This window comes from Budorcas taxicolor, chromosome 4 (genome assembly GCF_023091745.1).
Source record: "Budorcas taxicolor isolate Tak-1 chromosome 4, Takin1.1, whole genome shotgun sequence".
Classification (NCBI taxonomy): domain Eukaryota; kingdom Metazoa; phylum Chordata; class Mammalia; order Artiodactyla; family Bovidae; genus Budorcas; species Budorcas taxicolor.
Genome location: NC_068913.1, coordinates 48,550,791 through 48,568,264, shown reverse-complemented (window position 1 = coordinate 48,568,264; position 17,474 = coordinate 48,550,791). Strand labels below are relative to the sequence as shown.

Here is a 17,474-nt window from a genome sequence, read left to right as displayed (position 1 = left end):
CATTATTCAGGGAATAGAGTTTCTGATATCCCCAAACACACAGCTCACCTGCTTTTCCATCTGTGAGCCCTGAGGTGTTCATTGTTTAGCTGAGTCCCTGAAAGGGATCGTCTGGATTGGGTGGCTATAGAGTTGGATGGCCTGGAATTCACATCTGGCTCTGTTCCCCTCCAAATGTATAATCCTCACTTCTCTCAGCCTCACTTTCCTCATCTCTAAATAAATGTGCTGGTGGCTTGATAGGGAACTGATGGGGATTGAATAAGACAATGATTGTAAAATGATTGGTAACAGTACCTGGCAGCTGGACAAACTCAGTAAATGGGTTCTTATGATTTGCAATTTGTAAAGGTCTAAAAGATTTCTGATATGAAAGGCGCCTAAATATCTTTCAACAGATGAATGGGTAACTAAGATGTGGTACATATATACGCTGGGATCCTACCTAGCAATAAAAATGAAATAATATGCAACATGGAGGGATCTACTAAGGGCAGTAAGACAGAGGAAGGTAAATACTATGTGATACCACTTATATGTAGAGTCTAAAATATGATACAAATGAGTTATTGGCAAAACAGAAACAGACTCACAGATACAGAGAACAAATTTAAGTTTACCATAGGAGAAAGGGGTGAGGGACTAATACATTAGGAATTTGGGATTAACTGATACAGACTAGTATATGTATAGTAAACAATAAGGACCTACCCTATACCACAGGGAGCTATCTATATTTAATATCTTGTAATTATGTATATATATTGAATCACTTTGCTCTACCCCTGAAACATTGTAAATCAACTATACTTCAATAAAAAAATAACTAAAGAGAAAAAGACTTCTGAAATTGTACCCTTGTACTTTGGTTACTTTATATCATTATTAAGCTAAGTAGTGTTTTTACTAATTCTTTTCCATTATTTCCTTTATTTAATGTTTGTTAAATGAGTATCATTGTCTGTGTTTTTAATAGGTTATTGAGGACACCAAAGAGAAAAGAACCATCATCCATCAAGCGATTAAATCTCTGTTTCCAGGATTAGAGACAAAAACAGAAGACAGAGAGGGGAAGAAATATATCGTAGCCTATCATGCAGCTGGAAAAAAGGCTCTGGCGAGTAAGTGGGCTTGTGGCCTGGCCTTTCTTCTGCCTCCTCATTCTCCCTGCCTGTTCACACTCAAGGGTCATTTTGTAGTTGTTCCGAGATGGATATTGACCATACCATTCCTTCAAAGAAGGTGAACAGTCTTTCAGATGCTAGAACAATCCTGCATCTGAAATCACAATCACAATCACACAGTCATGTGTCTGGTAAAGGGGGCAGTAGGTCTTACATGTGAGTACGGATTTGCTGTAATGATAGTGGTGCCAGAGAGAAAGTCTTATGTAATCTAATACGTTCCCTGAAGAGCAGAGCAGTCCAAGTGGTAATTCAAGAAGACAGAAGAATATTGTTCATTCTGTCCTCTTAATGGAGGTAAGAAAGCTTTCAAATGAACAGAAACTGCTTGTCACCTCTCCCAGTGGCATATTCTGGAAACTCCCTATATTGACAGTGCCGCTGCTTTCCAATCATGAGTACCTTATTGACTACACATAAAAAACATGGAATATATAGAAAATCACCCCTTCACCAAAGCCCATGTTTCACTGAGTAGTATTTGTTTGAAGTGGGTGTGTTGTCAGTGAATCCTGTTTATTTATGTTCTATGTTCTACAGCCATGAAAATAACTATTTGCATATAACCTTAAGAAATATTGGATGATAATTTTTCTTCTTTTATCTGTCAGATCAGTAGATAAAATTTTTATGAAAATTACAAAAGGGAAAATTCCTCACCTCCTGCTCTACCGTTGATGACACCTGTTAATGAAGAGTTACTTCTAGATATATTTGTTGGAGTAAAACTCCACAATTGTTATATAAGAGAAGATTGTCCAAACCATCAGGGCTTTGTCAGTATTCTCTTGGGATAATGCTGTGAGTGGATGAAGCCTTAATTGTCTATAACTGTGGTTCTAGTGAAAGGAGAGTATGTGAGAAAAATGGGAGCAGAAATAAGATTTAGCTGTGCCTGAGAAAATCATGTCATCAAGTCAGTAGATCTAGACAGTGATATAGAAGTGAGAATCCTTGAGCAGTGGGGAGGAGAAAGTGGAGGTTGGAGGTCACTTCACAGCAGATAACCAAAAAGGGCAGGTAGAGGATGTGTTCTGGGACTGCTTGAGGGCATGAGTTGTTAATCACTTCTCAGTTCAGAGGCTCATGGCTTGAGTGCTATATGTTTCTTTGATGTCTGAGTGACAGTATAAAATATCACCTTGAAAGCTGTTCTGCAGCCAGGGTTGTCCGGGAGAATGAAGCCCAGTGGGGAGTGACATGAGTGACTGTTTCTTCTGTTCTCCCGCAAGTGGCATGTGGCTGGTAACTTATCTAGCAGTGGAGGAGAGAAGGTGAATTCCTACATAGATAATTTGCTGCACTCAGTCTTAATTCTCTCAGGAACCCAGGTTGAGAAGGGCTGCTGCGGAGATGTTCCTTGGAGAGAGGCAGTCCTCATCGGTCAGCCACCTTTTTGCAAAGGCAGGAGGAAGAGGCAGGGTCTTGTTCTGACAACTGTGGTCCTGAGGAAGCAGATTGGAAAAGGCGAAGCCTGTTTCTCGGACTGGTTGCTTCTTGGAAATGGTTGCTCCTCCTTGGATCAACCATTTGGTTTTGTGATCTTGGTATTTGCAGCCACAGTGGCCAGCAGTTTGCCCCTCAAGTGAGTGGTGCCGGATCTCTGGTGTTCTGTGTTTATCCACCTTTTCTGTGCCTACACCATATCACACCTTCCTTTTTTTTACCCCCAAATAAAAAATGTCCTTAAGGTTTTCCAGGTGAGGTACTGAGCTGTGTGATATGAACCACCCCTTTCTCTTCTCACATCTTCAATAAAATATTAATTTCTCACTATGAAAAAGAAGCATGAAGGCAGGTCCAGTTGAATCAGTGTGTGGGCGAAGATCTGGCCTTTTTGGGCTTGAGGGGCTGTGGCATTTATTCAGAGATGGACTAGAGGCCTGCTCTCTGCGTGTTCTCTACCACCTCCTCAGAGGCCCGACTGGCACCGGAGAGCCCGTGAGCATCTCCAGGTCTGGCCCCCACCTGTGAGCTGGGGGCCACTTCAAGTAAGCAACACTGGGAATGTAGGGAGAGCTGGTGTGTGGAGATGGCAGTTCTTGCCTATACAGACAGAACCCAGAAACAGTGACAGCTTGTCTTCCTAGGGTACCTCACCTGGCATTTGAACAGATTAGCTTTTAAAGCCTCATTGCAAAGCTAAGTTGGATTGTTTTGAGCTCCCTTACTACCAAACCCTGACGTAAGTTGTTATTGGTGGGTCATGCACCATGTAGCAGGTTTGCAACATTCTTAACCTCAGACAGAGCCACACAGCCTAAAATACAGGTGTGATAGATTCTAAATCATAGTGGCCAAACACAAATTATTGATAGCAGGTCTTTTAACCCTAGTGTTATTTGGTGTGTTAATCCAACCTGATAGACAGGGCACATCGATTTATCTACCAAAGTGTATTTATGATATTTTTCTGAAAATACTGTATAATTATCATAGACCATGTACTCAGGTAAATTAACTTATATTTTGAAATAAATAGTGTACGTCTCCAAAAAACTTTTTAAAGACTTAAGTTAAAAAAAATTTTTTTTTGGACATGTACTATGTAGAGATAATCCATTCTGTATGAAATTAATGGTTTCCAGGGGCATACCCATATCTAGGAGTCTGCAGAAACTAAGGAGGAAGAGCCAGACAGATAAAAAGTTCATTTTCTGGGACAGACTGGTGTTACGGAATCCATATGAAGAGGGGATTTCAGTGATGGAGTGATTAGCCATGGAAAATATTACAGACAGGTCCAGCAAGATAAGAACTCTGAAACACATCCACCAATTTTTAGGATCTTGGGGATCGTTGGCATCTTTGCCAGAGCAGTTTTATTGGAAACCAGTTCACACAGTAGGTTAGGATGGAAGATAATAAATCCACCATAAAGAGAAGGACAAAGAAAAGGAACATGCTTAAGGAGAGGGAGACGTAGGTTTGACTAAAATGCCAGAGCCCTGAGCCTATTGATATGTTGAAGGGGAAGAGCTGATGGAGAAGGAGCTGGGTGATGGTGGCTGGAGCAGGACCCAGAGGAAGCTGCAGGGTGGGTGTGCAGGCGTGCAGCTGGGGCAATTGTCTTGAATGAGAAGGAAAGAATGTTCTGCATGCTACCCATCCTGTCGTCTTTCTCAAGCTACAAACGTTTTTCCTTCTTTATTCATGTGGATCTCTGCTCAATACATGAATCTTCCTGAATGTAGTTTTCTTTTTTTATCTGGATTCTATTTCTCCTCTCCCTGGGGCTGCAGTATCAGACCATCAGAAGGTTGCTTCCTAGCCTGAGAATTCTTTGCTTTCGCATTTTAAATCAGCGTGTCTCAAAAATGTGTGAAAGTTATTTTAAATTCACTTAAATTGCTACCTAGCATTCCACGGATTTGGAGTTTTATGAAGTCAAACAAATCACCCAAAGGAAATTGAGACTCACTGATTTTCTATTACTCAAAACATTTCCAGTTAATAAATACATATGCTTATTAACAGTTTGTGTACTGAGTGCACTTGGAAAAAGAATCCTTGTATGTCATTTACCGAGGAGATAATTGAATGCATGCTCACTGCTTGGATCTGCTAATAAGATGCATGTTTGTGAGCCAAACTCATATCGGTTGTCATGGTTTCTCGTAAGGTGTAATAGCACTTAGTGTTTTAGTCTTGTGGTTTCATTTGTTTCTTGTCACTAAATATACCAAATGTGTAGTTAGAGGAAAATGTAGCTTACACTTCATCAGCTTTTATCACAAAATTTGTTTTAACTTTTTATTGTGGACATTTTCAAACATGCAGACAAGTAAAGGAAGTAGTATCTTGAACCTCTGTGTACCCAACCATCTTAAGTATTATTAACATTTTGTTGTTGAATCTGTTCCTCCCACTTTTTTTTCTCTTGAGGTGTTTTTAAAGAAAATCCTATGTAGCACTCCATTTCACACATAAATACTTCAGCATATATCTGATAGAAAAGGACTGAAGCCCTAAACCATTATCACCTCCTGACAAAATCAGTAATAATTTCTTAATATCTCATACCCAGTGCATGTTCAGTTTTTCCCTCATTGTCTCAGAAATGCCTTTTGCATACAGAGGACTCGTTTAAATCATGATACAGACAAGGTCAGAACATTGCATTCGACGGACATCTCTTCAGCCTCTTTTTATCTATTGGTTTGAAAAGTGTTTTCCATAATTTTTGCATTTTTTAAAAATAAAATCAGTGCAGGAAATTCATGAACACAGAAAAGCACAATACAAAACAGTCATCACTTGCAGCCTCAACAACCAAAAGATAATTACGAATAGTGTTCTGCTACACATCCTCCCATGTTTAAGAAAACAAATCTCTGGATGGGGAGGCATTTTGCGTCCAGTCTCACACTTTTTGCTATGTCCTGTGGGCACAGACATTGCAGCTTTGAGGATCAATGGACAGGTCACTGTGAGGGCATAGACAGGGAGGCTTGAACCTGTTGGTGAGTTTTCTTCTTGTTCACTGTTTGCCTCTGCGACATTCCATTGTTAATGTCTTAATCGCTGTCAACCCACCACATAACCACCAGATGCTGTAGGAGTTCCTCGGTAGCAACTTCCCATGCGATCATTTGCATGTTCACTTCTAAAGCACTTTAATGTTATTATAAATTAAATACTGCTCTCTTGTGCTCTTTATGCTGTGCATTTGGACAGAGGTCAGAACTGCAGCAGGTAAGAGCGGTTGGCGTTTCATGTAGGTAAAATGAAATGCCAATGAATTTTGTCACAAGTACTAAGTATAGACAACTTTACTTAAATGGAGGGAGCTGGAAGGAAAACCAAAAATAGTATCCCTGTTCACAATTTCCTGAGGATGAGTTGTAAGGAATTCACATCAAGAACCAAAGAAATACTTGCAGTGCTTTTTCTATAATACTTTAAGCATATGCCCTGTGGCAGTTTTCCAAATGTCTTAATTGGTCAGGTTGTTCTATACATTGTAGCTTACATAACTAACCTGTCAAGCAATGCTTTTTGCCTTGGCAAAGGCAAGTGTATCAGTAACTTTAGTGCCAGAAGTTTCTTGTGTCTCTAAAGATGAAGAATTCATGAGTTCATGCTAAAGGGTTATTTTAGGCACAAAGAAAAAGGAACATTTCTAAAAGACAAAGACATTTCTAGGGATTGTGTGAAATATTTTTTCACAGTGTATTTCTTTCAACGAGTTAGAGAAATGAAGTGAGTTAGAGGCATTGTCAGTAACAGCTGCATCTGTGCGTCACATGAGACTCATGGACATTCTTGTGCAACATCTGGGAAGTGCAGTTGTGGCTTACACATTTTTCCCAAAGTGTTGATTTTTCAGAACACCTTTCAGCAGTGAAGTCTAAATCTTAATGTTGTTTGAATAGATGTTTCTAGTAGTGTAATTTAAATGTTTAAAAGAACAGCTGTAAAGTCAGATTCTCCAAAGTCTTGAAATGTTTGTCAGTTTCTAAAAAGTTGAGCAGTTGAAGTAGCAATGGCTCAGACTTTTAATTTTTAAAGTCTCCTCTCGCCCGAAGATTGACAGTTAGGTATTGAATGCCAGCTGCTCTCTCTGTCTGGAGACCTTTGTAAATGACCTACTGTTAACCTAAACTTCTGTGACAGAAGTGGCCTTTGGAAAGTCTCACCATGTCACCAAGCCAGCTTGTTGCGGGAACACCTAACTGGCGAGACAAGGCAAGGTTTGTGGGTTCCTCCACGACTGCTGGTGCCCTCCTGGCCTGCTTACATTCGGGAGAGCCTATTGATCCCCTTTCAGACACCTATTTATCAACTAAACCAGGGGATGGTTGGACTCCTCTGTGTTTCTGTATGTGAAGATTGTTTATTAGGTTTAATCACTTGTCATATGACCTGTACTTCTCACTTTTGATGTCAAATAGAGACAGATAACTATGTAATCAGAGAAGTTAATAACACCTGTGGTCCACACAGCTATAACCATCTAACCTGTGTTTCTTGTCAGTCTGGATCTGATTTCTCGCTCAAGGATTCTCTAGGAAAAATGATCTTGTAGAGTTTCATGAGGAAAAACTCTGCTGACGTTTATTATGGTGTACATAACATTTAACTTTTTTTTTCAAAGATCCAAGGAAACATTCTTGGCCAAAATCTAGGGGAAGTTACTGTCACTTTGTACTGTACAAGGAAAACAAAGACACCATGGATGCTATTAATCTGTTGTCCAAATATTTAAGGTTAGTATCTTGTTCTTGTGCTTATGCAAAATCAAAACACAGAAACGGTTTTTTCTTTCCATGCTGATGAAAAGGGAATGGGAAAATAGGCAAACAGGTAGCAAATGTACCTCCCAGTTAGTCTTTTTTATTGTTTTGACTGTGCCTTGTGGGATCCTACTTCCCCAACCAGGGACTGAAACTGGGCCACAGCAGTGAAAGTCCTGAGTCCTAGCCACTGGACTGCCAGGGAGTTCCCAATTTTAGTTTTTGTAGACAATAGTTGAATTAATTTTCTTTAACCTCCTTGCAAATGGTCAGCGATTCAAAATGACAATTCTCTAAGTAAATGGTTACATATAGTAGAGAGTTACTAGTCCATCCAGCTACAGTAAACATTAATTGGACTTCCCTGCTGATCCAGTGGTTAAGAATCCGCCTGCCAGTGTAGGGGTTGCAGGTTTGATCCCTGATCCTGGAAGATCCCACATACCACAGAGCGACTCAGCCCCTGTACCTAAGCCTCAGCTATTGAGCCTGTGCTCTAGCGCCCAGGAGCTGCCGCTGCTGAGCCACATGCTCTAGAGCCCGTGCTCTGCAGGAAGAGAAGCCACCTCAGTCAGAAACCTGCACAGCACAGCTACTAGGAAGGAGCCCCTGCTCGCAGCAGCCGGAGAAAGCCCACTTGCAGCAGTGAAGACCCAGCACAGCCAAAAATAAATATTTACGGAAAAAAAGACAAATTAACTGTCTCTCCTGAAAACGCATACTTTGATATAGTTGCAGAGGTCTGTTGCTAAATCTGAGATCTGAACTCCTAGAAATCAACTGGATTGGAAACCTGAGACCAGTCAGTTTTTCTCATAGGAATGCAAATGTAACAGAATTTGGGTCTCTGAGGATGGGCCGGGTTGCCGCTTTATTTTCAGAAATGGATTCAAGTCCCAGAGCAAATCTGTACACAGTGGAAATGTGCTTTCTGATGTGTATTTAACCTGGTTTAAACACAAACATACTGTGTTAGTTTGCTCTGACTGCCTCAACAAGGTGCTGCGAAGTGAGTGACTTCAAAAACAGCCCTTCGTTTTCCTAAACTGTGGAGGCGGGGAGCCCCAGGCTGCGGGCGCTGGCAGGTTTGGTCGTTCGTGGAGGCCTTTCCTTGGCTTGCGGGTGGCCTCTGTGCCCTCCCGTGGCCTTGCCTCTGAGTGTGTGTGTCCCAGAGTCCTCTGTGAGGCCAGGTCTCCTCATGTTGTACTAGGACACGCGTCTAATCGAATGAGGGCCTTGTTTTAACTCAATGACCTCTTATAGCTCTGGCTCCAAATCCTGCTGGGTTTGGAGCTACCGGGAGGCAGCCTCAACACAGAAATTTCAGGGGAGCACAGTTCATCCCATAGGACACAGTACCTAATAAAGCAGCATTTTATTTACTGCTAGCTGTCTGTCTTGCCTTGTCTGTCCCTGAACCCCGGGGAGAAGACAGTTCCAATGAGAGAAGGGAAGGGAGCTCCCATGAGATCTGGATTGCTCCGAGTTCAGAAATCCTTCCTGTTTCTCTCCTATTCATGTGGAACAGTTTTTATTAAATTCCTCTTAGTTATCTAGCTTACTTGTAACTTCATGTTAAAACTATTCTGTTCCCTGTTGTAGCATTTGGCTTTATACAAAGAAATAGCATATATTTATGGAAAATTCATATAATATTAACTTCTAGAAATTGAAAATACAAAATTTTTGAAGTGATACATGATACATCTAGGATGGATAGTTCTTTACCTTTGGTTATATAATTATATGAATTGTATGAAATCAACAGAAAGTGCATTACTTCCTTTTCTGACACATTCCAAGTCACACAGAGATAAGGAGGGAGTTTGTCCAGGCATCATTTAGTTTCTTAGCTTTTAAGAAATACTAATTTATGTTTTCCTGGATATATTTTTAAATAAAGCTTCTCCTTACTTTTCTTTTACTCTGTTACTATTTTAAGTATATTTATTTTAAATCTTAAATTATGAGAAGCATGATTTCCTAACGGTATGTTACTTTGTATGGTTTTGTTTTTGCCTCATCAGAGTCAAGCCAAACATATTCTCCTACATGGGAACCAAAGATAAAAGAGCCATAACCGTTCAGGAGATTGCTGTTCTCAAGTAAGTAGGAGTACATACTGGGGTTCGTTCTGTAAAAATCCTAGCACTGTATTTCCAAGTTCGAGGATTTGCTTTGTGGGGTTTACCTCTTCCATCTTTAGATAGTGCCTCTGTCTGTTCAGAAAACTGCTTTTCTATTTGTTTCTTTTTTCTTGCTTATCTGCATTCACTAATGTTTTCACAGCAAGCTGGTATTATTTATGTCATTTTTAAAGGATTTGTGTGTTAGAACCAAGAGAATATGTGAATATATTCTTTATCTTTTGTCTCTCTTCTTCATTGATTGTTAAATATAAGTTATTTAAAGTTTAATTACAAAACAGTGAATGAGCTCTTTTGTTATACACTGAAGATCTGCAAAGGAAAAAGGTGGTCTTTGCTTTTGAAGTAATTATGATGGAGCAGACAGGTAAATCAGAACTTACACACAGTGATGTAAATGCTAGAATAGAGGTGTATTTGGGGTGTTAGGCAAGACCTGCTAACAAAGTGTGGCACTCATTGTGGGGGCAGGCCAGGGAGACTTTCACAGAAAATGGGGTGCTCGGGGTTTTTCTCTTTGTTTAGTTTGGCTGTGCCACTCAGCTTGTGAGATCCTAGTTCCCCAACCAGGGACCAGACCCAAGCCCTCAGCGGTGGAAATGTGGAGTCTAACCACTTGACCACCAGGGAGTTCCCTGGATGCTCGAGTTTTCATCTAAACTGGGCTTCTCTGCCTTTTCACTGCTGACCCTGTGGGCTGGATAATTCCTTGTTGAAGGGGCCATATTGTGCACTCTAGGACATTCAGCAGCAGCCCTGGTCTCTCTCTACCGCAGAATTTCAGTAACTTTCCCCCTATTCATGTCAGCACTGTGACAGACAAAAATGTCTCTAGACCTGGCTAAATGTCTCTTGAAGAGCAGAATAGCCCTTGGTTGAGAACCACTGGTCTAGATTCTAGAAGGACGGGTGGCCAGACAGACTCAGGTGTCCATCCTCGATTCTAGAAAGCCAGTGGTCAGACAGGCTCAGGTGTCCATGCTTACGTACCCCTGAGGTGGAGGATGGTGGGGGGAAGAAGTAACGGGGCAGGAGGAAATGGGGGTTGTAGGTGCTTGTTGTCATGAGTGCGGTGATGGCTTCACAGGCTTATTCACGTGTTAAAACTTGTACATTTTGTATACGTACAGTTTATTGTTGTTCAGGCACCCAGTCCTGTCTGACTCTTTGTGACGCCATGGACTGCAGCACCCCAGGCCTCCCCATCCCTCACCATCTCCTGAAGTTTTCCCTGGTTCATGTCCATTGCATCATTGATGCCATTCAGCCATCTCCTCCTCGACGCCCTCTTCTCTTTCTGACCTCAGTCTTTTCCAGCATCAGGGACTTTTCTAATGAGTTGGCTGTTCTCATCAGATGACCAGAATACTGGAGCTTCAGCTTCAGCATCAGTCCTTCCTATGAGTTTTCAGGGTTGATTTCCTTTAGGATTGATTGACTGGTTTGATCTCCTTGCTGTCCAAGGGATATTTAGGAGTATTCTCCAGCACCACAGTTTGAAGGCATCAATTCTTTGGCGTTCTGCCTTTACTGTCCAACTCACACAACCATACGTGACCACTGGGAAGACCAAAACCTTGTCTGTATGGACTTTTGTCAGCAAAGTAATGTCTCTGCTTTTCAACACACTATCTAGGTTTGTCATCGCTTTTCTGCCAAGAAGCAATCGTCTTCTAATTTCATGGCTGCAGTCACCATCCACAGTGATTTTAGAGCCCAAGAAGAGGAAATCGGTCACTTTCACTTCCGCCCTTTCCCCTTCTATTTGCCATGAAGTGATGGGCCTGGATGGCATGATCTTAGTTTTTTTAATATTTAGTTTTAAGCCAGCTTTTTCACTCTCCTCCTTCACCCTCACCAAGAAGCTCTTTATTTCCTCTTTGCTTTCTGCCATTAGGGTGGTGTTATCCTCATATTTGAGGTTGTTGATGTTTCTCCTGCCTATCTTGTTTCCAGCTTGTAACTCATCCAGTCTGGCATTTTGGTTTACCCACTTGTTAATTCTAAAGTCATCTGTGCTTGCTATCCCCACTTAAAGGCATATATGTGCTTGTAATTCCCCTGTCTTTTCATAAAGAAGTTGAGGTAGCACCTCCTCTTTGCCCCCCAGTCCCCTGCCATTTGGCTCCCCTCCCACCTTCTGATTCATTTGAGATAGTGTGAGGATTGAGTTCCCAATTGCTTCCTAGTGGATTTTCCAGCCCTTCTCTTCCTTGACCTTGGACCCTGAGCATGAGGTCATGGTAAAGGCATAAAGGCAAGTCGAGAACATCTGCTCTCTACAATACGACATCACTAGCAGTGTGCGTGGTGCCATGTCTGGGGCAGAGCAGGAGGTGACGCCTGAAGATGCTGGCACTCCCACGTGTTGCCCTGATCTCTTTGTGCCTGAGATGCGTGGAAAGTGGGGTCATCTGCTGAGAGTAAAGGGGATGGGAGTAGGAAAGGGAACTTGAAAACAGTGGGAAGATTTGAATAGCCTGTGTGGGTGATGGGCTGGTCAGCAGCTCCTGAGAGCAGGGGACTGGCAGTGGCTCAAGGAGTCAGCCTTTCCTATACCCTGGATATGGGGCGTAGAAGGTTCTTGACTTCTCTTTGGTGTCTGAAATATTGTAGTCAACTCCTGTGCTTTCCGGCCAGCTGGCTCTGAATTTCTCCACCTAAATTTAAAGATAGATTCGTTTGTACTTCTTCAGTTTGTATCATAGTTTGTACTTCTTCAGATTGCCTTGTTCACGACTTGATGTATTTTTTGTGGAAGAGTTTTTTTTCCTTAGTTTTCTTTAGTTTATTTCCTAAAACTAAAATATTTACATAAAGTGTGTTTTTTCTTGCAAACAGTAAATGATGTACACCTTTCCCTGTTCAGTTCAGTTCAGTCGCTCAGTCGTGTCTGACTCTTTGCGACCCCATGAATTGCAGCACGCCAGGCCTCCCTGTCCATCACCAACTCCCGGAGTTCACTCAGACACGCATCCATCGAGTCAGTGATGCCATCCAGCCATCTCATCCTCTGTCGCCCCTTTCTCCTCCTGCCCCCAATCCCTCCCAGCATGAGTCTTTTCCAATGAGTCAACTCTTCACATGAGGTGGCCAAAGTACTGGAGTTTCAGCTTCAGCATCATTCCCTCCAAAGAAATCCCAGGGCTGATCTCCTTCAGAATGGACTGGTTGGATCTCCTTGCAGTCCAAGGGACTCTCTCAAGAGTCTTCTCCAACACCACAGTTCAAAAGCATCAATTCTTCGGCGCTCAGCCTTCTTCACAGTCCAACTCTCACATCCATACATGACCACAGGAAAAGCCATAGCCTTGACTAGACGGACCTTTGTTGGCAAAGTAATGTCTCTGCTTTTCAATATGCTATCAAGATTGGTCATAACTTTTCTTCCAAGGAGTAAACGTCTTTTAATTTCATGGCTGCAGTCATCATCTACAGTGATTTTGGAGCCCCCCAAAATAAAGTCTGACACTGTTTCCACTGTTTCCCCATCTATTTGCCATGAAGTGATGGGACCGGATGCCATGATCTTCATTTTCTGAATGTTGAGCTTTAAGCCAACTTTTTCACTCTACCCTTTCACTTTCATCAAGAGGCTTTTTAGTGGCACTTTCTGCCATAAGGGTGGTGTCATCTGCATATCTGAGGTTATTGATATTTCTCCCGGCAGTCTTGATGCTAGCTTGTGCTTCTTCTAGCCCAGCGTTTCTCATGATGTACTCTGCATAGAAGTTAAATAAGCAGGGTGACAATATCCAGCCTTGATGTACTCCTTTTCCTATTTGGAACCAGTCTGTTGTTCCATGTCCAATTCTAACTGTTGCTTCCTGACCTGCATACAAATTTCTCAAGAGGCAGGTCAGGTGGTCACGTGTAGCAAAAGATATTTAAGTATATGTTGTTGTTTTTCAGTTGCTAAGTCATGTCCAACTGTTTGCAACCCCATGATCTGCAGCACACCAGGCTTCCCTGTCCTTCACTATCTCCCTGAGTTTGCTCAAACTCATGCCCGTTGAGTCGGTGATACCATCCAACCATCTCATCCTCTGTTGCCCCCTTCTCTTGCCTTCAATCTTTCCCAGCACCAGGTTCTTTTCCAGTGTATCCTAATTTATGAGCTGTTACTCTATTTTTAAATTTTACATGGTTTTCCATTTCTTGCTATTATAAGCAGTTCCATGATGGTAGCTAAATCTTGGCACACATCTGTGATAACCTCATTAAGATAAGCTTAGCAAAAAAAAAAAAAGATAAACTTAGCAGTAGAGTGTGAAATTCTAGATGTTAGGTTTTTGATCCAGAGTTTAATTGCCCTGTAGAAAGGTGGTACCAGTTTATCACCTTTATTTTTAAAAGACTTCAGAATCCTTCCTGACACATTTTAATCTTAAAAAAAAAATATTTGCTAATATTCAGTGTCAAAACAGAGCATCTTCTTATTTTGTATTGCATTTTATGATGTGACATCTTCGAAGAATGAAGGTATACGTCTCTTCCTAGTCAGCCACCAGGTGTCATACTTGATCGCACTGCGATTCTGTCTTCATAGACCTTTGCTGCCTTTATCGTCTTCCTGTTGACTTAGTAAGAAACCATATTAAACACCTAATGGAAAGCACATAGCACTTATCTCACGGATGCAGGCTACTCCCTTCGTTTGCTTAATGGATATGTGGGGCCAAGTGGATTGGCCTTTCCCGTGAGAACTGGTAGACAGGATAAACCCACTCTGCCACGCAAGGATTTTAATTACTGCTGAATTGATTAGTGTTTGGGATAAGCAGCTTCTCAGCTTCGTGTAACTCTCCAAAGTCGCCTAGTAGTTTTCACAGGATCTCAAGCAGGAACAGCCTCATTCAGCATGATTTGTTTCTCTTCCTGCCTCTTCCTGCCAGTCTCCTTTCTGAGCCTGGGCCAGTATTTTCCTGGCTTTGTTAATAAAGGCATTTTGTGCAACATGCTGCTTAGGTTGGCTCCTGGCATTTAAAAGTGAGATTTTGGTATTCCCAAGTTACAGGATTGCTTTGAATTTACAACCAAAGAGCTTGATCCAGGATCATCAAAATTAAAACTGTGAACAGTATCATGAAAGGTATTGTCAACTTCATCCCATCAGTTCTCAAGGAGCACCCACACCAGCAAGAACCGAGTGTTCTCTTGCTTTCTGCTATGCTAGTGGGATTCACAAATACATGTTTTTGTGTATTCAAGAATCAACTGTAGAATTTGATTCAGCCATGAAAAAGAATGAAGTACATGTGTTAGTTGCTCAGTGGTGCCCAACTCTTTGCTCCCTCATGGACTGTAACCTACCAGGCTCCTCTGTCCATGGGATTTTCCAGGCAAGGGTACTGACGTGGTTTGCCATTTCCTTCTCTAGGGGATCTTCCCAACCCGGGGATCTAACCCAGGTCTCCTGCACTGCAGGCAGATTCTTGATCAACTGAGCCACCAGGGAAGCCCTGATATATACTATAACATGAATGAATCTTAAAAAACACTATGTAAACTAAGTAAGGGGAGTCATACGCAAAGGACCACATATTATATAATTATGTTTGTATGAAATGTCCCAGATAGGGAGATATGTAAAGACAAAGTAGGTTAGTGGTTGCTAGGAGTCGCAGGGAAAGGGAAGGGGGTTCATAGGTGTACGGTTTCTTTTGGGAGTGATGGAAATATTCTGGAATTAGATCATGGTGACAGTTGCACAACATTGTGACTATACTAAAACCCCCCGAGTTGTACACTTTATAATGCTTAAAATGATAAGGTTTTTGTTATGTTCATTTTAGCTCTTTATTAAAAAAAAAAAAGAACTAAGCTGTCTTTCATGGCTGTTGGGAAGCAGTCTCCCTAATCTCTTTCCAGAACTGCCAAGCTGCCTATCTGATTCCTTCTTTCCTCTTGACTCTTAAATTTCCTGTCCATTTTTATAGCAAGAATTACTGACCAAAGAGGATCTCTGTCCTCCCTTTCCTCCCACTGTTCATCCTGATCCTTTGTTTCCTGGACCCTTTGGGATACTGTTTCTGGACTAATTGGCGCCCTGTGGGTCTGCGGTCATCTCCATATGTCTAAAGTCAAGGATGTGGTTCCTCTGAGCAGCTGGCCCGAGCTGGTACAGACCCACTTCACACCTTTTGGTACTTGGGTTGGACAGGGCATTCAGGGCCAGGAGAGAGGGTAATGGAATATGAGGTTTGCCTACTTCTCTGGCTAGCTTCCTGCGTTTTATAATAATTAGTGGACAGTGACACTTCTTTCCTTAAGAAATTTGGTCAGGCTGCTTCTGCACATATTGAACCAGGAAACAAATTGATCGATTGATAATGCATCAAGAAACTGATTGCCTTCAGGGAATATGGCTAAATTTTCAGCAAGGAAACAAGAATTCTCTGAGATGAAATGGCAAACTGGTATTATATGGTGGATTTTAAACAGTTTAACTCAGTAACAGCATATTTTTAATGAAGAAGTAGAATAAAATTTCCTCAGTAATTTTGCATGTAATGTTGGGACTTGGGAGGCTGCACAGGCCCCTGTGGGGCAGCTTCTGTAATTAGGATCTGAGTCTAAATATGGGCATGGGTCTCTAGACCAGGCACTTCGGGGCAGAATAGCCTCTCGTGCAGGCTCAGGGCCCAGGAACCACATCCAGACCTTCCCAACCCCTGTAGTTACTTCCTGCCAAAGCTGGAACGTGGCTCCTGGCAGTAAGAGCCAATAGGAATGCGCTCAAGGGCCCACTCTGAGAAACACCATGCAGTCCAGAGTCAACAAAGAGAAGCTCAGACGCCCTTTGTTCTGGTAGTTCTCAGCTCTTCAGAGGACACTTGAATTCAGAAGAAAGTTAAAACCACTTGCTGAGGCACAGTGATGTACTATGTAGCGTTATATGTAGCTTTAAAAAATTGTCAACAACCCAGGTGACCCAAATTGAAAAGTCTTAAATAAAATGAATGACTAAGTAAATTAAAATTGGTGAGTTATTTTTTACTATATTAGATTATTTCTAATTATTTAAAACCCTCTTTGCTAAAGTAGAGAAAGATGAATACTAACATGTGAAAATATTTTAAAATGGCCAAATGTGCAAGTGAAAAACCAGACATCTTGTTTAACCATGAAATATTAGAGCATTTTATTAGAACTGAGAACAAAATGGAGATGACCACACTATTACTACTACTTATCTTTGTTCTTGGCATTCTATAATACAAAGAATAATTAGGAAATAAGTGATGTAAAAATTAGGAGGAGGCCAGACTGCAGTTTTGTTACTGATGTATGATTGTTTCCATTCAAGGAGTTAACTGAAAGTTATGCAAGATAGGAAAGAGTATGTACAAAAATCAGTATTCAGATGATAGCCTATTAGAAATTATAGCAGAAAAAAATATTTCACACAGAAGAAGGTGAAGAAAAGAACATATCTAGAAACAAAAATTTTTGTAAAGTGTAAGATCTCTCTCTGTGAAGAAAACTTTGAAATGCTATTGATAGATGTAAAAGAACTTGGGTAAATGAATGCTGTAATCTGTTCTTGGATACATATAAATGTTTTTTAGTGAAAAAACATGTACATTTATGCTGATACTAAATGAAAATACCAATAGAATGTTTCAAACTAATCAAGCTGATCGTAATGTGGGAAAGAGTCAGAAGTAACCATAAAAATTCTGGAAGAAATGACTAATAAAGGGGGATTAGTGTAAAAATTTATAATGAAATATATATATATATCATTTAAAATACTTGTATTAAAACAGTCCCATGGTGATTTTGGAGTAAATTGTACACTTAGATTACTAAAACATTTTTATCACACTCTCCACTGTATTTCTGGATTTATAATAATCTGTTTCTTTCACTTATCACCTTGGTTTTTTTAGAGCAATTTACTT

General features: G+C 41.1%; 1 protein-coding gene across 1 annotated transcript in view; it reads left to right on the top strand.

Moving 5' to 3' along the window:
• The window catches only part of PUS7 (pseudouridine synthase 7), a 53,809-nt gene that overhangs the window by 16,207 nt on the left and 20,128 nt on the right, over positions 1 to 17,474 (top strand). Inside the window, exons 5-7 of the mRNA XM_052638855.1 lie at positions 977 to 1,121; positions 7,282 to 7,393; positions 9,448 to 9,525. Of these exons, the coding sequence (XP_052494815.1) occupies positions 977 to 1,121; positions 7,282 to 7,393; positions 9,448 to 9,525 (335 nt within the window). The remainder of the gene's footprint in view (positions 1 to 976; positions 1,122 to 7,281; positions 7,394 to 9,447; positions 9,526 to 17,474) is intronic.